A 23899-nucleotide genomic window follows, 5' to 3' on the forward strand; every position below is an offset into this window, starting at 1 on the left:
TCCACTGTGACTGAAACACACCTATATTCAAACTGAGTTGAGACGTGAGAACCAGCAATAGACGCCTAAAGTGCCGATTCCTGGGCCGCTGCACGCACTCATTGTGCGTTTTGAGCACTAAACACATTATTTAATTAATTAATTATTCCGTTATAGGCGTATATAGATGTCTGGTACCAAAATATAGTCTGTTTTATATTTTCGGTTGTTCTGTAGAGTTATTTGATTTAATTATTCCCAAGAAATGAAAACTATCTAATTTTTCAAACTCATGTACATTTTATCTCCATTTTCATTTCTCATAATGCACGCATGTATTTAGTTGGTTTCATCATCCTATTTTTCTAATTTCTTCATAAACAAACTTGTTCATTTCTCTTGATCTTTTATGTCATCTGCTAATCTACATCATCTGTATATGCTAATGCTACTTGATACAAACTTGGAACTAAAGATGAGATCAATCTAAAGTGTCTTACCATTCTTCTGCATCGCCTTAAATCACGGAACAATTAAGCATGATAAAAAATATAAATTGTTCTTCATTCATGTTTTTTCGCCAGGAATACATCCATTTCTGTAATATTTGTATTGTCTTCTCTACAGGAATGTTCAAAAGAATTTGAGAGAGCTTCCTCAGTGCCTGACTTTGGAAGACTCAAGATAGTTTACTCAGACAGAGCAACTTGAGTCCGTGATGCTCGGCATAGATAGAATTATTAGTTTTTGTGGAATTCTAGATGCCTCCATTCAATTCATTCTTTTTTTCTGTTTATACTGTCATATGCCTTGTTCAATGTTAAGGAAAATAGCAGAGAAATCTTGATAGTATACTCCCAATATCTAGACACACTTCCAGAAAAATAAATATTTGAAGTTATTTATTATTAATCACGTAATCAATATAAAATTCGTTTCTTTATAAAAAATTACAATTAATATTTTTCAATTTTATATTTATTTACCTACCACCCTTTTACAACTGATTTTGAGCTACCAAATAAGCATGACAAGACACTATGGTGTTCTCCAATTCATTGTGTACAAAATGATATCTACAAAATACACAGTAAACTAAGATTTTTACACATTTTATAATAAGTGGCAACAAACAGTCTGTTGAAGAAAGCCACTACCTAAGGGATTGTTTCATGGCTACTAATGAAAGTATAACAAAATGTATTGTACAAATAATTACTAAGATACACCTGTTCATTCATCATGTTCACACTGACCTAGAGCATTAATGGTCCATGAACATTCATATTTGTGTGTTATTTTATCTACGTCAGGTGTTTATTTAATTTGATACAGTATTAAATTGTGTAGTATATAACTTCCTACAGGATCTACCAAGAATAAAATTAAAATTCCATCAAATTGTAATACTGATAGCTTAACAGGGCATGCAAGTGGTAGCATATGTAGTTTTAGAAGACATATTTTGGATAGGATTTTAAGTGTATATACAATATATACAAAATATAGTGAAGTAAAATATTTTAATTCTATTTCTTGTGAATGGTATTTTACTTGTAACATCTCAATAAAACAGACATAAACAAATGCATGACTTCTTCATTCACAGACCTCTTGAGTTTGTTGAATCATATGTGATAAATCTAGGATTCCATAATAATAAGGATGAACATAACTTGAATGTAAGCAAATAATATTTATTACACAAACAACCTTAGCTATATGCATATTAAATTACCGACTTAAGTAATATATATATATATATATATATATATATATATATATATATCATCATCACATACTAAATGCCAATGAATCATTGCATCTCCATTTACTTTCATCTGTTTGTACAGGAATAGCTAGGAAACTAAATAAAACAATGACTTCAACATAGTAAAATTTATTTTCTTTACTAATAGAACTGAATATTCTAGAACAAGAAAGCCATAGTTTTGACAATTTACAAGTTATAGAAAATTATTATTCACATTTCATTATAATCCTTTACAAATACCTTTCTTTAAATAAATATCTATTATTCCCAAGAAAATGCTGATTGCTTATACAACAAACTACATTTTAATTTATTTGTTTAAATATTGAGTTTCAATTAAAAACTAAACAGTTGAATTACTTATCCCTTGATATTCCAATACCAGTATAACATTGAAAACTGTCCTGTATTTTGGAAAAATGTTTATCATTATAAGTTCATAGATTGTATATTGTAAATTACTGTAAAATGAATTAAATGTTATAGTACTTTAAGTTTCAGCCAAAAAATAACACCTAACAGGAATGTATCCATACAGAGTAAAATATTTTAATTCTATTTCTTGTGAATGGTATTTTACTTGTAACATCTCAATAAAACAGATATAAACAAATGCATGACTTCATTCACAGACCTCTTGAGTTTGTTGAACCATATGTGATAAATCTAGGATTCCATAATAATAAGGATGAACATAACTTGAATGTAAGCAAATAATATTTATTACACAAACAACCTTATCTATATGCATATTAAATTACCGACTTAAGTAATAGTTTGTTAACATGAGGTGAACGATTTTAGTCATCTTCTTTCTAAAAAGTGAATGATATTTTTTGCAAAACCTACACAGATCACTACAACTTAACATTTGTCTTTTTTTAATACTCAGCACTATGTTCAGGTAAAAAAATGTATACATTTTAAAAATGTGTAATTAACATAATTGGACAAATGTTAAGCATGTTAATATTTTAATGTGTATTATGGACAGAACACAAAAGAAAAAATCCACTTTCATGAAAAAACCTAAATAAAAGATGACATTAATTACAAAAAAATATATATGTACAATCTGCTCAATGGATTTGTAAATTATACAAATGTAAATAGTTATTGTTTTCATGTCTACTGAAAACACAAGTACATAGCTGGGTGGTGGTGCTATCATAAACAAATTTCTGTAAATGATTTTGTACAAATTAACAATGATTACTACTCTGACTGCAAAAATAATGTTTTTGATAGAAAAACTATCAAACATTATTTTGTTTAATTAATGAATTTGACACTATCCAAAATGATATAAGCAAAAGAACTCAAGTCATTTTAATATTATGAATAAATTTTGTACTAAAAAATGAAAGTGAAAAAGTGCTGAGTGTCATTCACTACCTTGCGTGATAATAACGTTTAGCTTTTGGCAAAGGTATGAATTTGGAAAACATGAGGAACATGATGTTATGACATTTTGGTGAGAGAAAATATACTGCTCGGTTACAATGCAGATACGTAGGATGCAATACTCCAGTAAGGTAACAAAAACTGGTTTCCGGTGCTAAGCGCCAACCGGTGGCGGCGACTTGTTAGAACGAGCTGCCCTCAGGTGGTTGCGACAGCTTCATGTTGTCCTTGAGTGTCATCAGTCTCCGTAACTCTTGTAGAACTGACTTGATCGTATAGTCACGCTGCCATCTCGCCAGCACTGGCACTTGCCGGTTGTCAACCTACAAGTCATTACAACATTATTTCTATAAGTGAACAAGTGGAAGGGGAGTGACATGATTTTGGTTTTAGTCAATGTGGAAGCTTGATATATTTTTAGCAGGTCTATACGATATGTTGTGTTATGATATTTCACCTTTATAGAAGTAACTCATAGCAAAATGTCTCGATTTAACATCTGCTGACTGAAGATATTAAACTGAAGCAAAGCCAAAAGATGTCAAGAATTTAATGTGTTGCCAATATTTCAAGGCAGTGTGAAATGGAAAACTGAAATGTTACCTATAGCAATAGATAATTTATATCGCATTTAGGGTTTGCCAATTTAAATACATACTGCTTTGTTAAGCATATTTTTTTTGTTTTAATAATGTTTTAACTTTAAATATCAGTTATTTTTTTTAAAAGATTTACTTGTCTTAAATTAAAATTTTACATAATTTATATGCTATGAATTTTGTTTAAGAAAAAAATAATATAATACAATGTACCTCTTACAAAATTAATTCGGAATCAGTCCCTCTATTCCTAATCTTGAAATCCTAAGATTGTATTCCTTACCCATATTGTACTTGGATCCCAAATGGTACTGTATATGGTCAAATGTTCTAAATAGCATTATTATTACAAAGACAATGTGAAAACCTCTCACCAGTCCAGTAGAATTGTTAACGCAGGTCATGTTAATTCTTGACACAAATCGTGCTGAAGGTGCATCATCTGGGTACTTTGCTCCACATTCTATTTTTAAACTGTACATGCGATTTTCATATGGTGTCTGAAAAATTATACATTACATAAGTTATATTCTCTTCATATACAAAAGTGTATCAAAGAAAAATTAAGAACATGATGTATCAAAGTAAAATCCTCCACCAATACCTAACAGATCATATAGAACTAGTTTTCATATTAACCCATTGTGTGTGGGACGGTCATCGACGACAACCACAGACCACCACGGCCATTGTTTGTTTAAGGGTTCAGTTAATGTTTGTTGATTCTTGTAATAACTTGTTTTATGATTTCATGTCGTAAGTTATCAAAATAACTAGTGAGTGAATGTTTTATATGCCTTACAATAACTTTAAATGTAACTTACTCTGTAGGGGTTTCATAAAACAATTCAAACTTTAATTGGCTACCAAATTTGATAGAGTAACGTTACAGACCTCAAGTTTGCACCATTTTTCTTCTTTTTATACCTTTAAAATAAAAGGTATCACTTGCTAGGGATTTTTTAAAACAAATTTTGAGGTTGAGACTTTAACCCTTTAACGCTCACTGGTCGATATTTCAACCAACTCATTATTTGCTCTGTGCACGCTTTATTTTTACTTGTAATCCCTAGACGCACGGTGGTTAAAATTTCAACCACACACCGAAATTCTTTCTGTGCACACCCCTAAAATTTGCAAATTTAATAACATGTTTTATTGATTTTAATTTAATACTGGGGTTGTATCGAGACTTGGAAAAATAATTTTAAAAATCCTTTCTTTTATTTGATATATTTTAGGCTATGGTTGATATTTCGACCAGTGACCTTTCAGGTATATGCATAATACCTCATGTTCACTGGTTAAAATTTCAACCACTTATGGATAGGGTTAAAATGTACAAATTATAATGAATAAACATTATTTTATTTAAAACCCAAAAAGTTAATCGCATTAAATGGAGACTTAGTTTCATTTTAAAACATAGTGGTTATAAAAAAAAACAAATTATTAAAGCAAAACAGTAATCCAAACCAATATAAACCAAGATTATCATAAAACCTTAATTATTTAAAGCAAAAAAGTAATATATATATATATATGCACGCGCGCGCGCGCACACACACACACACACACACACACACACACACACACACACACACACACACACACACACACACACACACACAACTTTTTATTTAAAATATAAGTAAAAAAAAATATATTTAAAATTATATATATTTTTTAAATAAATATATTAACTTTTTTTAGTAAATATATATATGTGTATATACATACACATATGTATAAAACAGCTTAATTCAAACTAACTATTATAACGAAAAATATTTAATTCAATGGTAAAAATTATATAATTTTAAATATAAACAATACAAAACATATTTTGATTTAACCATATTGAGAAGTAAAAAAAATATTTATAGGCCTAATCAATACATAGTCCATTTTGGAAATGAAAAACATATTTAATCTAACCTAATTAAAAACTTAAATATCTTAATTAAAAAAGAAGTAATGAATATAAATTATAGCTCATGGCTTGTGGAATGGGGCGAAGCAGGCTAGACACAGGGCTGCATCACATTTCTCACAGGCAATACTTGTGCGCTTACATTTTTCCTTCGTAATTACATCTTGCACATCTACGAGAAGAAGTGGGAATTGGAAAATGTTCTCCAACATTAAGGTCTAAATTCGTTACCTTTCTACCAGTTACTTTGTTTGCAGTTACTGAGGTATTAGCTTTTGGTGTTCTACTACGGAAATTCCCAATGAGTTCTGCTGCCAGCTTTTCACGAAAAAGTATTGTGTCATTGGTTTTTTTCTATTTTCAGTTGAAATATACTTCTACAAAATAAATGAGTTGTCTATGACAGATTCTAAAAGAAAATAAAAGATTTTTAACCACTATTTTCTTGATTTCTGGGCTATTCCATAACATGATTTTGTTTATACTACAAAATTATCTCTAAAGGCTAAAATGTAATGTAAACTTTCAAGCAAAGTCATTATTCTTTGTTTATAACTTGCATGCCCAAAGATATTCGTCTTATCTGATAATTTTGTCTTTCTAGAGTAGAATATCCACATTAAAAGTGTATAACACCAATTCAAAATCTATAAAAGATAAACTTTTTATAATTATTATAAAATTACCATAATTTAGGACAAAATTCTTTTAGTGTGATATTTAATTTGTTTCAAGAGTCTATATGGCTAATATAATTCAAAATCAAAGCATAATGTAAAGTCTCATATATCACGACGAATGCTAAATACTTTAAATGTATTAAAATCTCACCTTTACTCAGCTGCAGTTAAAAACGTAATGGCAAACAGGATTTTCTCTGATGTCACTATTCCTAGACTGCACGCTGGTCGCAGAATGAGCCACTTTTTTTTGTTTATCTCGATAGAGTGCAGTACAAGTTCCGTTCACGTCCTATTTCATATCCCAACATGTCAGGTGGAATTCCAAGAATGGCTAGTGCTGACAAGGACTATATTCGCCCATCGTATGAGCCAAACTTACCTTAATTGAAAGTGGTTGAAATATCAACCACCGTGCGTAAACTAAACTGAATGCATTTTTGGGTGTGCACAAGGAAGTTTTCCAAGTGGTCGATATTTCGACCAGTGAGCGTTAAGGGAATTAAACATAATTTAGGCAACCTATAAAGGGTTAAAAGACACCCAGTATTGTCTAAACACAACTCACCTCGTGTCGGTTTATCATTGGCATAATACACACTGACCTGTTGTAAAGTGTTAGAATATATTCGACTGTTGTTATGTTTGATGTAACATATAAGTTCTTCTAAGGATTGTAAAAAAAGTTCAGGAGACAACTTAAGGAGAACTGTAAATGAACTGTGTGTGTGTGTGTGTGTGTATTGGATTTATGAGATATTACACTTTCCTTTTCTTTTTTCTGATATTTTGAACCTTATTTGAATTGCCAAACTTAAAACGTCTATAGTTTTTGTCAATTACATTTTTTGTATTGATTGTAGTTATAAGAAGTGTACTGAAGTGCCAACCAGATGGTGGAAATGACCATTGTATTTAGTGCAAATAATTTTTCCTTACTAAGAATACATAAATACTAATTTACTTTTAGACAGCTAGAAGCTAGTTCCTATTAAGGTTAGTGAGGGTAATATTTTATTGTTTATTGTACAAATAAAGCACTTTTACTTCTTCTTCTTCTTCTTCTAAGGAGAACTATACAGAGAAATAATAATTAAATTTAAATCAATCAGTTGTACACCTACAAATTCAAAATGTTGTTCAATACAGATTTTTCAAAAATAAAATATGACTGGCGAGAAAAATGAACACACCACCATGAATCAGTTCTTTGTGGCAAAAACTATTGCTATTTAGGCTATCTAAATCCATCCAATAAACAAAAACTAAATTTATCCAACCTTAACCAGTCTATAACGATACATATCACAAAGTAATTGCTATCAAGTAATTCTAATTCCTCGATTTTGTTTTTAGAACACACTTTAATAATTACCTAATCTCAAACGTTCTACGAAATGCACCAACAATACACCAATTGTTCCAATTTCATCTGTTTATCACAAGTCAGCCTGTATATTATATTGAGTAAGTTCATAAATTGTAACTTTTGTGAAAAATGTCAATTAACAGTTTTTTTTTCCAATTCCTTATGTTGGTAAATAACTAATAGGAGAAATAAAGCTGTGTTTGTTACAGACCAAAAATATAAAGCTTTAATTCATAAAAATATAGCAATAACCATGAATATGTCGGTGGTAGCCGTGAAACAGCCAACTGAGCGTTTGACGGGAGCTACCTGGCTCCGCTCAGTAGTAAATATGTTTATAATACTGATAAATATAAAAACACAATAATGATATTGTTACCGCGGGTAGCTAGCAGCGTGGTGACATGACTATTGCGTCGCTGCTGCTAAAAGGACTAACCTCTTTATTGCCAACGTTTATTTCAACTAACAACATTAGATTTAGAAAACCAACCGGTTTTGAAATACATTTTAGTAAACACTAAATTACCTAAGCACAAAGAACAAGAAAACATAACAGTTGGATCACATCCTTGCAATAAACCCAGGTGTTTAATACGTAACACATGCTCTAACTTCAAAAACATTTTTACAAGTAGTTCTACACAAAAATCGTATAGTATATTAGAAGAGTTATCCTGTGAATAAAAATATATGAATTACCAAATTCCATGCAAGTTATGCCCTAAAGATTACATTGGCTCTACAATAAATTCTCTGAGAACAAGGATGACAGGACAAAGGTATACATATAAACATAAAAAGGCAGAGCAAGGTGTAGTGGCACATGGTTTGAAACATAATTAAATTTCAAAGAAACCAATTAGAAAGATATCACTAAATTTAAGTAGAAACAGCCTAAGAACTATAGAACAAGCCCATCAGCTTGTCACAAAATCAAAATTTCCAAATGGATTAAACTTAAGGTGACTTAGTCAACAAAGTTAATTTATAAAATCAAATAAAATGTATATATATCATGTATATACATTTATATGTGTATATATTCTTATTCACAATACAATTTTTTAACAAAATGGATACTTAAGATGCTGTAAAAAAATAATTTTTTCCATTTTGACTGGTTGCTGACTATGAAATATATATGTGTGTATATTTTTTAAAATTACTTCTGGGTATATACAATTTTAAATAGGTCAAAAGTTATTCTTCCCTTTATAGTCAAGTTAATACTGAACAAGAAAACATAACGTATTATACTTTGCCTTATTTTTATAAATTTTATAGTAAAGTTTTAAAAATATTAAATATGGGACAGCATTCCAGAGTGAAATGTTGAGCAGCTGGATGTTTAAAAGATATATGTTTGCTCCAGGACATACTTTACATGATTACCAAAATGGAGGCATCTCAAAAAATTAAATACAATCTAGAATAAAATCAACTAGAGAGGGATGTAATCATTAAGTTTACAGGTTGAGTGTCTGAAAAAAAAACCAAAAAGAATATATAATAAAACCCTATTTTGTGACCATTAAAAAACATAAAAACTAATTCCAAGCCGTATCGAGTTGACATACCCTAGGGGGGCCAATTATCATGCCAGTCCAGTGTGTAAGCGTCATGTCGTCATCGTTCTCCAGCCCCCAGCTAATGGTGCCATCGCCCACACCACGCTGACCCTGTTCCAGCTCTTCTAGCAGCCGGAAGTTGCGAGGTACCACTGCAACACACCAGTTAGTTCATGGCAAGGTATCTGCTCCGATTAACAATTTCTTCTTAAATTGTAGTTTGCCACACCATTTCATCAAACACTGAGTAATACTACTGTATTATACAGAAAGTCTCAGAAATAACTACTAACCTATTCAGGTATTACACCTTAACCAAAGACAATACTAAAATAATATCTTACTGTAAACAACTCTATAACTACCTGAACAGCCGCCAGTTTTATTTTTTGACTCAGTTTTTTTATACGTGAACAGTAATAAGTAAAAAAAAGTCAAAAGTTGATACAAATACCCTTACAGGGTAATTATCGCCTGTGTCAGGTTCATCAGATTCTTGCGGATTGTTTACAATGTGCACAATTGCCTCATCACTAAGTTCCATTTGAACATCTTCATTGCACCACACTTAGATATCTTCATTTTCTATTTGCTAGTCACAAGGAAGCTGATAGCTAGTTGTGCTAATTCGAATAAGCTTTCATTGTCCTCTGTTAATACATATTCTTTATGCTTTGTCAAGTTAAATAGTTTTTGCCACGATTTTTGAAGCGTTGGAATTGTTACCTTCATCCCAAGCCATTGCGATTAAAAAAACTGCATCTTTGATTGTTATTTTTTTCAGAGATACTGTAACACTCATCCCGCTTTCTAGACATGAAATAAACGTTTGAAGAAGTCTACGTCTGTAGTTTTTTATTTCATGATCTCAAGAACTGATCTAGGGGCTGTAGTAGCGAGGTCATATTAAGGGTAAAAGCATGGCTTAATATCACTACAACAAAGCTCGTCCTCATTGGGGTTGAATGTGTGTTATCCATCAATAGAATTACTTTTCATGAGGCTTTCTTTTTTTTAATGCCTCGCCCACAGGGAGAAACTCTTTAAAAAACCATTCCTTAAAAATCTGGTTGTTCATCCATGCACTTTTTTGGTTTCGGTACATGTTGGACAAACAGTAAACATTGATGTGTTTAAAATCACCCTGGGTTTGTGGACCTTTCCAATCAATCAGTAGAGGTCTCATTTTAAATGTTCCTGATCAATTGGAGCATGCTAAGATTGTAACATACTCTTTGCTCTTCTTAAATCCTGAAGCGGATTTTTCAGATTTAGCCACCAAAGTTTTAGTTTGTAGCATACAAAAATTGAGCCGATAATTTTTCACCAACAATATTCAGCTGTATATACCATGCGATTTTTCAACCTGTCTAACCACCTATCACTGGCTATAAAAATGTCATAATCATCCTTAAGTCTTTTATGAAATTCTATTGCCTTTGCTTGTAGTATTACGTCAGTTATAGGGCTGCCCAAATTCTGCATTTGAGTAAACCATAAAAACAAGGCTTTTGATGTCAGCTCATATTCGCCTTTCTTCATTATTTTTCGCAATAAACCTCTACCCCTTCTCACATTAACAAATTTCTCAATGTTTTGTTTGTTCCGTCTCCAATCACCAACAATCACTTCACCAACTGCTAGATCTGGAGCCACCATTTCAATTGTCTTACCATTGTCTAAATGTTCTAATGCTTTTATTTTTCTTCCAGAGAAATCACACGCCTTTCTCGGTTTCCACTCATGCTGCAACACTTGACTAGCAGTTGAAACGTCTGAGGCATTCCAGAAATATAGCAACGTTGCAGTGTCACTCAGTGAAAGTTCATTCCTATAGCTACGCTCAGACAAGCCTCCTTCAAACAAACATTGAGCGACCTATCATAAATCAGTAACTGTTACGTCACCAAGAGGATGCGTATTCTAAGAATTCACTACTCCACCTAGCAACAGCCAGTAATGGTGTGCTATAGTATTCAACCGAGCTATAACCCAGAGTACACACATCACAAATTGATACAGCTGCTAGTTACACATATTATCATATTATTGTACTGATACTGGTTGGTCTATAAGACTTTATTTTCGAAACCATTGGTTAACACGGAGTCTCGGTTAATCGAGCCACGGATAAGTGGGAGATTAATGTATACAAAAGTTTTATATCTAACTCATCAATTATAAAATAAAATTTGAGGAAAAAGTTAAGTGGTATTTTTTAATTATACAGTATATCTACAAAAACTACAAAATCTGCACAACTTGTTTGCACTATTTTGTATATAATTATCACAGTTTGGATTCTATTGGATGAACTCATTTTTTCTAAAAGGTAAATATGTGTATAAGGAAAAAACTATTCATAGAAGTTTATATAATATAAAGATTTTTCTTGGTGACGTTTTTTATAGTTTTATAAAAGTAAAAACTGAGCAATAAAAGCCTAGTTTTTTAAATAATAATTTTCTTTTCATCCAATAATTAATTATAGCCCAATAGAATGTACATTTAAACATAAGCTTACAAAATTGTATTTTTAACTCTATTTTTCCGTCACTAGGTTCAGGCTCAATAAATTCATTAGGCAATGGTTCATACAAGTCAGATAAGACTTCATCCATATCTAGAAAACTAACATTGTCTTCTGATTCATTACCTAACACATCCATAATGCCACTACTGTTCAAATTAACACTCATTGTGAAATGTACGATAAATTATTTACTTATCAATAAAAATGTCGAACCTATACAAACATAGGCCAACATACAGTTCTACAAAAAATCAATTAATTCACTAATACCTTACACAAACTTATACATTTTTCACTTCACTAATTTATAAAACACTACACAAACGTATATTTATACACACTAAACATGATAAGTCTAAAAGATTCAAATAGATAGCAAACAATACACTAGTATCTTAACAATGTTGTTATAACAACCGAGAATCGCCACAACAACCAGAAAATGAGTGATTCTTATCTACTAGGTGAGTCGGTGATTGTGCAACGGAACAGAAATAAATTATTAGTTTATAGCCTTCAATGACAAAACTGTTGCTTAGTGCAGTTCTTCTTTGTTTTGTTATAATTTGCACAACTTTCAGACAGTAAATTTAAACACTATAATAAAGTTTAATGAAGCTGTTTTTGACACATTAGGTATTTAGGTATTTTTCAAAACATAACTCTTTTAAACAATTATTGTATAACTATTTATGTACTTACTGGCTATTGAAACTATGGTTCTGACCAAGAATACACTCTTTTCCATAATTTCACTCATGATGATCGGAAGAACTTAAATTCTTGACAGGGAATTTTAACAAACATACAGTAATTTTTGTGTTTTCGGAAATTATGATAACAAATTACAATTTGAAATGTAAACAATCAAGTTTAAACTTTCTAATGATAAATATAACATAAATATAGCATGTTTTAGTATAATGTGAAACCATTATCTTTATCTTTCAATTTAAGTATTTTTTAGTTCAAACAAAATTAAAATAGCTGTGAGAGATAATAAAATAGTTAATATGTCAAAAATAGCTTTAGTGCCATTTGAAAATGTTAGTGCACTGCACTTATTGTTGGGATCAACTGTTACAAAATAATCCATCCATTTTTTAATACAAAGGATTTTTTTACTCTAATAATTAAAGGGTTGTCCAAAAATCAGCTGTTTAACAATGTATAAATATCAGGTGATCAGTCAAGTTTACCAACCATCCGACTAATAGAATAAAATTTCTCTTCAAACAACCCTTAAAAAAGAAAAAAACAATGGGGGGTGCGGTTGCTGGTGACTGCGCCGGATGCAATGTGTTAAAAATGTTATGTTCACTCAATAATAAGAGATGGACAACTTCGTTCGGAGACTCATTTCAGTGATTGAACAAACCTTTAACACAAAAACACTGTTTGTATTAACCATTACTGGTTTGCCGCTTTACAGCTTACAGCTACCACTCATATGGTGGCCAAGGTCAGAGATCGGTCGGCCAACTTTAATTATCCAATGGATTGTTACGTGTTTGGGGACTTGCCGCAACTCAGGGTTAGAACTGACAAAAATATTCCACTATACTAGTGGAAGCAACCAGCGTCAGATGGGGCTTACAAACATGTTCAATCTTCATTCATAGCTTTACGACCAATGAGATTAATGAGGTCCTGCTTCAAGAGTCAAATAATTTCTTGATTTCAAGTTTTTAGAAATAGAAAAATTGTTCTTGAGATTTACCTGGTTCTGCAGGAAGATGCCTGCCTTATTCCCTGATGTTAAATTCCCGGTTTTCCCGGTCGGGTGGCCACCCTACTAGAGTAGAACAGGTATATAGGTAGATGTTCATATAGTTAAAATAGGTGCTTGTTGTTTCCAATTTTACCACTATCATCCAAATTATGTTCAGAAATTATTAATTATGTTCAGAATTAAAATGCTGAAAATAAATATTCTTAAAGAAAAGAACAAATTTGTTTAAATATAATAATGCTTTAGTCTGGCAGAACAAATTACAAAAACAACCATGACACTATGTTTGGCATTCCTCAAATAGTGTATAACGACCTTACACACTTATAACATTTTACAAACCAGAAAAGTTGGCCTTATTCTGAGGGTGTATTAAAATTTTGAGGAAAAAATGTAAAACTCTTAAAAATATTATCAAGAGTATCAAATATATGCTATTTATTGCTAAAATAAAATGAATTTGAAATGCATAAATTGATGTTTGAAGAAATTTTTCTAACGAAACTTTAACATCTTTATAATCAAAAGGAATATGCTAAATAATGAGGTATTTAAAATGAATAAAACTTACAAACCAACAAAACACTTATTTTTAATATTTGAAATCAACTGATAATATAATACAAACTTATTTCCTTCAAATTTTAAATCTGTTGGAGCTTGGAAACCTGAGGAAGTATCTTCACAGAGTCGGCATCCTTCAGAAGGATCCGCTCTATAGAATGTGTGATGAGCAGGATGAAACTGCCCAACACTTGCTCTTTGATTGTCTTTCAATAGCAAGGGAGCGGTAAACCATCCTTGGTAGTTTGGACAAGGGTGGTGAATTTCTCCAGGAGAACCTGATAGGTTGTTTTCAGCGGTTTGTGGAACTGCTGAAATCATAGCCTGGTAGGCCTCATGGTGTGTTTCCGGGATGTGCAAAATACACAGAAAGCCAGAAGGGGGTGTTGTGGCCCTTGAGGGGTCAGTGCATGGCAGTAGGTCGCCCTATAGAAGAAGAAGAAAAAGGGTGGGAATAATTTTATTTTCAGCCACTAAAAAGGATGTTTATACTCTAAAAGACATTAAATATAGTGAAATATAACGAAAATAAAAATTTTTTCTGCAACAAAAGTAATAGATTGATAATTTGTTAATCTATTTATGAAGTTCAGTAAAATGGGATGTACACATTTATCATAGTACACAAAATAAGACAAAAACTTGTTCAAGAGACCCATAATTTGTGTAAAGCTAATCAGTCAGCAAATAAATGTAGAGCTGACTCCTGGCAATGCACATACATAAATATATAAAATAAAAACTAAAAGCAAAATATTAATTAATACAATAATTAGTAATTATGAAGTTAAAGGCCAACCTGGAAAAATATGAGAATCACATTACTAACCTATTGCTATCGTCCTCCTGAACAAAACAATATAAGGTTTCAATTGATGGATATGACAAAAAAACGAAGTAATAGAACATTAAAAGTGGGACTACTTTTCTCGTGTGGAGTAATATTTCATTGTTCTACAGGCATCACATGGTCTTGTTATGATCGTAAGTCAACGTCCAACTGGTTGCTGCTGACATTGGCTGTTACGCCATCTTTGGATATATAAAATAACAATGCGATTGAGTAATACAAGTAGACGCCATTGTTGTATAGACTGGTAGATGATGTAACTAAACTGTTCTGACCACATAATACTCAGTTAAGCTATCAGGAGCAGATAACTCTGAAAATCAGAGATAACACACAAATCAGAAGCTCAATACAAAAATATAACAACAAATTACATGTGCCTTTTAATTATTAAGAAACAAAGTTATTTATTATTTAACCTCCTACAATCATACATATTTTTGTTCAGGAGAATGAGCAGAATATGTTAATAACGTAAAACTCGTGATTTACTGGGTCAGCCATTAATCCCATAGATAACAACATTGTGTATAAAAATCAGATAAGAGAAAACAGAAAACGATTAAGTTTGAGAAACTGAAAAATGTATTAAACAACTATACTAGTTGAACGGACTGATAGTAATGCCTCCGGCCATCAGCGCCTGCTGCAGCTCAACGCCCGTGCTGCTCCACAATGATATTATAGTGACGTACGAAAAACATCCCTCAAAAATAATACTGGTCATCTGATTATCTAATTTACCAAACAATAAAAAACCAAAATGTCATATTGAATTACATTTATATTTCAAATTATACTATTGTTCAGCTATATTTTAATATCTAAAAAAGAAATAACTATTTGATGAATTAAAAATTATCTATATTTATTGAATGTAAAAGACAAATCAAATTAAAACATATCTTTAATTTTTTTAATATTACGAAGGATAAACGTGTCTGACACAATTGACGCATAATTAACGCATTTTGCCTGCAAATAAAATGGCAAGACGCATGCGTTAATGTGTCAAAATCTGTCAATTATATTTATGCTTAACACGTTAGCTGCCACGTCGGGCCAAATGGACCGACGCTCTACATCTTTAAGAGATTGCACGTTGGATAAAGTGGCCCGACAGCATAACAATGACGGTACCCGCCATTTTGATTACCTTCGTGCCTGTGCTGCACCCTGATGACGCATACTGAATCTGATTGAACTATGAAGATTCTGCTACTAACAGAACGTTGTTTGTTGTGTTTATTTTTGTTATTAGTGATATGAATGAGATTGCTACATTGGACATTTTTGTCGGGCCACATTGCCCGACGGGTATTTTTACCGGTGTTAGAATATAAAATAATAAGGTTTTAGCCTTATTATTGCTACCAGGAAGAATAAAATATATGATTTGTTATTTTACAGTAAAAAGAGATTTATTTCATAAGTTTCACAAAAAGTAAATGTAGTAAATAAAAAGTTGTATCTTATTTATTTTCATATTTTTTGCTTTCCTTACTATTCAAATAATTCAATCTTATAAGTAAAGAAAAATAAGTAAATACAAAATTATCCTATACAAAAGATGAATGAAGATATACTATTTGTGTATAATTTTGAAGCATGTTTCACACAAAAATGGTTCTTCTGGACATTCACTGCAAAACGTAGTTACTTGTGTCAAATTTCTTGCTACCTTACGTCCTTTTTCCTCTGATACATTTTTGTAGCACAACTTGCACACCTTTCTTTGTCGGCGTTTTTGTACTCCTCCACCAACAAAAGCAGATGACGTCAGGTAGTGGTGCCCTGTAGTGGTCACATTTGGAATGCGTGGCTCTTCCTGTACGTTCATCAAGGAACATGCCAATTCCTCTCTAAACTTAGTGATAGAGACTAAGTTTTGTTTTTTTTTTATTATGAGATGTAGTGTGGTTAAGAAAATTATTGTAGGCCAACCAACTATTTACCACTGCAGTTCCAAGAAGAAGTTCTTCAGCTAGTTTGTGGAACCAAGCATTTCTTCAGCTAGTTTGTGGAACCAACGCATTGTCTTCCGTACTGCAGTGTTATATGATGACATTTGATCGGATACGTCTATCCCAACCTTCGCCTTATTGTAGTCAACGATGACTAATGGCTTCATTACATTTGGCCCTCCAACTTTTTTTTGGTCAAGGACGACGTACTCCGGCCTATGGAATGTGGAAAGCATGTGTACCTCCCTTTTGTCTTTCCACTTGGTAACAACTACACCATCTTTATTTTCGGAGCAAACCATTTCACCTTTACTAAGTTTTTGTTTTAAAAGGTTTTTTGGTAGGCCTTTACGACTTTTTCTCACGGTACCAGCAAGATGTGTTTTGTTTGACAACAAAGCATCAGCCAATTCTACTGATGTATAGTAGTTGTCCGTATATAAATTGTGGCCTTTATTTAAAAAGTTTGTCATGAGTTCCAGTACCACTTTAGTCGCATCAGATCTGTCTTTTGTCACTTCTACAGTACCTTTCCCCATGTATACTTTTACTGCATAAGTATAACCCGTTTTATCACACAGCTTGAATATTTTTATCCCATACTTGTGGGCCTTTCCGGGAATATACTGCCGGAAACCTAGTCGACCACGAAACGGCACCATAGTTTCATCAATAACTAAATCTTGCTCTGCTACTTTCAAAGTGAAGAATAAATTGTTTAGTGCTAGAAGCAGAGGTTTTATTTTACCAATTCGCCCATCTCTTTTGAGGTTTTCATTACCGTTAAAATGCCAGAAACGTAAGAATAACTGAAACCTGTTTCTACTCATTATTTTTCGGGCAACTGAGAATTTATACAAAGGGTTTTTTGACCAATAATCACTGATTCTTGGAAGTCCTACTAAACCCATATATAAAAGAAGGCCAATAAATTGTTTCATTTCCCCATGATTGGTATTTTTCTAGTCTTTTAGCCTACTCTTACGACTTAGTCGCAGCTTTGAAATTACTTCATTTGCATTATGGTTAGTTTCTACAACCATAAGTTCAACTACTTCATCTGTCAAGTAATGACGAAAAAAATCTATTGGTTTTCTGTTGTTCGGTAAACAAAAATTAAATTTTGTTGTCTGAGTGAACTGAAACGTTTTCTGCTTACCCTCAAACATTTCCCAGCCCAAATCATTGTCCTTGGCGTTTGTAGAAATCAAAGAAGTACCTGTGATATCTGTAACTGTTCCATTAGCATCAGTAGAATTAAGTTCCACGTTTGATTCTTGATTGTCATCAGAGTAATATTCTGAATCAGTACCAGGAATAAAGTCTAGGTCGCTATCAGTGTCATCCGGTATATCACTAACCACCATTGACTCCACACTGTCATCATCACTTATTTCGGCAAACAAATCACCCGGGGAAGACGGATTCTCAATCATACGTTCGATTTCATCCGTAAGAAGATTATCGCCACTCATTTTTACCGATCAATAGTATACACGCACACAACTATCAAAACATTACTTATAATAAAACACAATGTAGGATTCCAGTAACAAAACACGTCAATTGGCACTCAGCTATGTGGAAAAGGCGGGTTAGAAATAAGCTGATGCAATTGCAGACAGAGAACTAAAGCGCGGGAATTATTCAGGCTGCACATCAACAAAACGGAATATCCCTGAATCAGGCGTCGGGCGTATAGGCCCGACGGCAAATGATTTATGTGATATATCGCCTTGTAAAAAGCTCTGTCGGGCCAATGTGCACAACGCTTTATAAACGTAATAAATATACATAAATCATAAAATCATGTTTATTAGTAACCAAAGAAGAGAAAAATAACAAAAGGTTACAACAATTTATCTTTTAAAAATTTGGCGCTTTAGCGCTAAAACGTATTTTTCAGGGTTGGCAGCTAACGTGTTAAAAATAGTATGGGTAATTCTAAGCAATATATGGGTCAACCTCGATTTTTCTCATATTACAATATAATGTTCCAATAGTCAATTAGAAAAGGAAATGACTAGAATTTCTTGCCGGAAAGCAGTTATAGGGAGCAGGCAACCGCCAGACGGTCATATATTGCTTAGAATTACCTATTAGTGATCAGGGGCACTGACGTGATCTGGGCTTCAAATTTGGAACTACTCGAGTTAATTTTTTTTCTAAAAGAGCAAGCAGTGCGAAGCAGTGCGAAGCGCTGCGCAGCGGGCAGGCATCGTGCGTGATCCTTTTTTTTATTAAAAATTACTGATAAATTGTTATTACATATTACAATATAATGTAGGTAATGTATGTAAAACAATTTTAAACACATAACCGTCTGGCGCACACTGAACTCGCACAGTCCGATCTTATAACGAATATATTTCGGTTATTTTCGGTGTAATGCATTCGAGTTATACATCGTTGGAAAGAAGATGAAATGAACTATCGTTGTATCGATACTTATGTATCGAAAGCAGTTCAACATGTAGTTTATAGTAGACGAAAAACATCGATCAAGGTAGTGCTTGCTGTCAGCTGTTTCTAGCTACGCAATTGACTGTGAAACGAATTTGTCTGCTGGCATGACGATGTTATTGTTTGTGTTTAGCTGTTTATTTGTTTGGTTATATTTACATACTATTTCATAAAGTTACTTATAAGTGTACTTGTAGCAATTATGTTGTTTGAAAGTGATTTTCACTATGGTTTAGGACAAATCTGATTGTGAGTTTAAACTTGTATGTGCATCAGTGAAGTGAAACAGTTTTAGATTTAGTTTTTAAAATTGGTTTGGATTATTGTTTAGGCCTAGGCCTGTTTTATTACTTTATTTCATAAGTTATGATGGGCTTTATTTTAGGTTACAATTATTTTTAGGTTCTTGTTCTTTTATGTGATAATGGCAAGTACAAGTAGGTCTAGAAACATTGCTGCCTTGGGCAGTGAGATACACGGATTATTGACAGTGACAATGATTCAACTGATGACTTTGATTTTGCCCAGCAAGAATTTCAAAACTAAATTAGTTCTGATTCAGATATGTAGTTTGATAATCATAGGCCTAATGAAAATGGAGGCGGAGATGTAGGTAACATTGTAGTATCACACAGTTTTCTAATGTAAAATTTCTAATGTAAGTGCAGCAAATAACTTCCAGTAAACATGTCTTAAAAAAATGTTGTAATGGTATTTTGTACATGTTTGTATGGGTATACTTATATTTTAGCATTACAATCACTTTTACAAGTATAGGCTTAACAGAAAATCATTTAATGTATGTATAGGTAATGTTGTCACAAAACTGTGAAAAACAAGAAATTAAGTGGACCACTTAGGGGGTGTTCAGTTCAAATTACATAGTGCGTTGAAGGGTTGATAGAACATGAAATTTTTAATTAGTGAATTTGTTTGTTGTGCGGTCGCATATTGTTTTAAAACTGGGAGACTTTGATGTTTCGTTGACAGAAAAATTCGTAAAAGTAGTAAAAAAAGTTTTAACTTAAATGTAATTTTAAAATATTGGCCCGGGCAGGTTCCTTTTTTGAAAGAACGCGCTTAGACATAGAGACATATTTTGGTTTGGTGACCACGTTGTTGCATTTGAAGAGAGAGACAACGCTATATTTCATTGGAGTTTGGCGTTCAGCACATTCTGTGGAACACACTAATGTTAAGTGTTCTCTATTAATGTCCATTTATATATTTAAATAAGGTGTTTTCATGATTTATTAAGTTTTTTAAACTGTGCCTTTGCATTGTACCGTAGTTGTAATTATTTATGCTGAATCACGGTAGGAAGTAGGCTCTTTTGTTAACTAGACGTGGTGCGTGGACATTGTTTGTTGGTCAGACAAGGAAAACAGCTGATCGAGATGTCAGCGGTGATACGTTCCTGAGCCGGTTGGCTTGAGAGAGGGAGCAGTCTTGGAGTGTCGACCACAGCGTACAGACGTCCAGTTGAGAAGCAGTAGTTCTTCCTCTAATCCTTTACTTTGGGATCTAGAGTAAATTTTTACCGGGTGTAATTTAAATCAAGTTTTTAAATTTTCTTTAAGTGCGTAATAGTTTCCTTTCAGCCTCCATAGTCTTCAAAGTAGTAAGTCCCGTACCAGCGTTTAGTTAATATCTTTTATTTTATACTGTTGTGATTAAATTTCTAAAGTTTCCCATATTACAGAGTCTGAGAATTAATTCAATTTTTGAAGTATTGTAAATTAGATTTAGATCGTAAAGTTAATATCAAGTTTTGTGTTATTTTGATTTTGAATATTTTGAGAAGAGAACTTTTATTTTATTTGTTAATTTAAACCATTTTGGAGAAGTATACATTTTTAGTTTCATTTTTATTTTGATCAGACTCTTAATTAGATTTGATCGATTGTGAGAAGTTTTTTGAAGAAAATCAAATCTAAAGTTTGTAAATTTTGTTAAAATTTTTGGGTAAACTTTAAATCGGAATAAATTAAGTATTTCCGAAAAGTTGTTCTGATTTGTAGAATATTAGTATATGTATATTAATATATGTCCAAAGTCAATTAATATATGTACTATAATAACGGTAGGTACTAACTCGAGGGATGGTTTTCTCTCGTTGACAACAGCGCCGTGGTGTCACAGCCCATGCTGATGGCCGGAGGCCAATGTTGTCAACCCGATAACAACTAATTAATTTGTAGCTCGAATTTAAGAAAAACATTGTTCATTTGGGTCAAAATTCTGCTTATTTCAGTATTATTTTTCATTTATGTTTGCAAAGATGGTGCCACATCCAATGACGTCATCACGAGGTTGAATTACAGTCACAGAAGGTCATGTGACGCCCGACATGGCTGTACAACATGGAAATATTGCTCCGCGTGTGAACAGTTGTTCCATTTTTGTTTTACAACTTTATTAGTTCTCATTTTATTTATTACATTACTCACATTATTTCTCGCACCCCGTCAAACCTTATATTGTTTTGTTCTGTAGGATGAATCCAATAAGTGGTATTTATTTACAATACCGTGACCATGAAAAATGGACTTTTTTTCATGGGTTGGGCATTTATAGCCAAGTATTATTATCACAGGTGCATATAAACTGGGGGGAAAGTATATTATTGTATTATATTGATGCCTTTCGGGCATTATTGCGTTAAGGATGGAAAATAACCGACAAAATTTTGTCGAACAACACTTGGAGGGTTAAGGATTAGGGGCATCACGTGATCTGGGATTCGACTTTTGCAAGCTCGAGTTAATTTTTTTTCTAAAAGAGCAAGCAGTGCGCAGCACTGCGCAGCGGGCAGGCATTGTTGAAAGGATTAACGTACTAGATTTCAGTAAAATTGCCAGATGTACTGTCAAAAACAGAGTTTTCAGAGGATTTCAAAAAATCGTAACTCCTTTGATTTTCGTTGCCGACGAATTTTTTCTTCACTATTGTTTTCAGGAAAAAAAAAATGAACATACCTTTCCATGGTCACGTTATTGTAAATTGATACCCAATAAGTTAATAATGCAAAACTCGTATTTTGCCGCTCCGGCCGTTTACCAAAATAGGCTAAGTTTTACACTACTTTTGTTGGTATCATTCAGAAAATATACATCGGCTAGTTTGTAATTCATCATGAAATTGGTACATTTATAGGTATACAAAACTACTAAACTATACAATAATTTGAAATACCAATAATGTAAACTGGTCGGACACTGTCTATCTTAGTCTTAGCGCAATATAATCCGAAGGTCAGGCACCTGCCTTTAGTCTCAATTGGGTTCAAGACACTATTAGCCTATATTAAATTTTGTCGAAGGTACAATAGGGCCTGCAACAATTAATACTTTGTATTGTAAGTTGAGTTGAAACATCTTTTGTAGCCTGCATAATTCATCCACAAATTAATTAAACTTCATATTTTTGAATTATTTTAAAACTTACCTGGCAATGTTAGTCAAGGATGAAATAGCCAAGTATCAATTAATAATTACCCTACATACAATTATTTATAAAACCAGTTTGGAAGCCTACTCCAAGAGTTTGAGAAGGATACGTAAAATTGCCTACCCCAAAACTTGGGGAGGAGTTTTACAGAGGAGCCTACCCCATAGAAGTAAAAATTCCATAGGATAACAGTCATGAGATGACATTGATACACTGTTTCATTGCACAAAAATTGGTGCTTTAAATATCAACAACACAGCATATTTAAGTGTTATATATTACCGTGATAAATTATATAGAATTAACTCACCCACACTGCCCGTGGTACACGCCATGACACCAGACTCAGAGCTTAAACTATATTTCAGATGGACCGGAACGCGTTTGTCTTTTTCATGCAATAAATAGGGTTCTCTTTAGATGCTAAAGAACCAACTTCTATTAAACAGAAAAATGCTACACCTCACAAAAACAAAATCGGTCAAAATGTAATGACTTAGATAATACCATTAACTTCTAAAAAGTTTACTTCTTCTTATTCTTAACTAACGACATCAGTGCCTTACAGATTTTCAAGGCTATTCAATATTCAATAGGAATGAGAAATTGGCACGAGATATTGATAATGTATATAAACACAAATGAATTGGCCGATTCATCAGTAGAAAGCGTGTTCATTATTGTCAAGATCATTACTTGAGAAGTAGCTGCACCACTGAACATAACGACCAAAGGAAATTAAATAGAACGTTTCTACTAATTGCAGTCCCACATTTTGAACCTCAAACAACTCAGGGTAATTATTTTCATATCATTTACATGTTTCAAATCGACACTTTTGGGGAATGGGGGTCGGTTTTGAAAAATGTTTTAAATAAATCCAGTTTAAAAATAGTTCGTAATACGTATAATTGTAAGTCTTCAAACAAATATTATTTCAGAAATAAAAAACCTCTGTTTAAACCATTACAAAAGGTTACCTAATAACGTCATGTCATTATCAATTTAATATTTACATTAGTATTGACATCGAA

At 32.4% G+C, this 23899-nt stretch overlaps 1 protein-coding gene across 2 annotated transcripts; it reads right to left on the reverse strand.

The window, feature by feature from the left end:
- Positions 1-1863: 1863 nt before the first annotated feature.
- Positions 1864-23422, reverse strand: LOC124353806 (ubiquitin-conjugating enzyme E2 variant 2). 2 transcript variants are annotated; one of them, XM_046803809.1, is made up of 4 exons: positions 23176-23422; positions 9319-9461; positions 4131-4256; positions 1864-3480 (listed from the first exon to the last, which is right to left on the reverse strand). In XM_046803809.1, the coding sequence occupies exons 1-4, from the start codon at positions 23198-23200 to the stop codon at positions 3340-3342; spliced, it is 435 nt and encodes a 144-aa protein (XP_046659765.1). In that variant the 5' UTR covers positions 23201-23422; the 3' UTR covers positions 1864-3339. The 2 variants fall into 2 exon arrangements, with proteins under 2 accessions (XP_046659765.1, XP_046659764.1); XM_046803808.1 differs by lacking the exon at positions 23176-23422 and adding an exon at positions 11966-11993.
- Between the last annotated feature and the right edge of the window lie 477 nt (positions 23423-23899).

This window comes from Homalodisca vitripennis, chromosome 2 (assembly GCF_021130785.1).
Source record: "Homalodisca vitripennis isolate AUS2020 chromosome 2, UT_GWSS_2.1, whole genome shotgun sequence".
In the NCBI taxonomy this organism is placed as follows: domain Eukaryota; kingdom Metazoa; phylum Arthropoda; class Insecta; order Hemiptera; family Cicadellidae; genus Homalodisca; species Homalodisca vitripennis.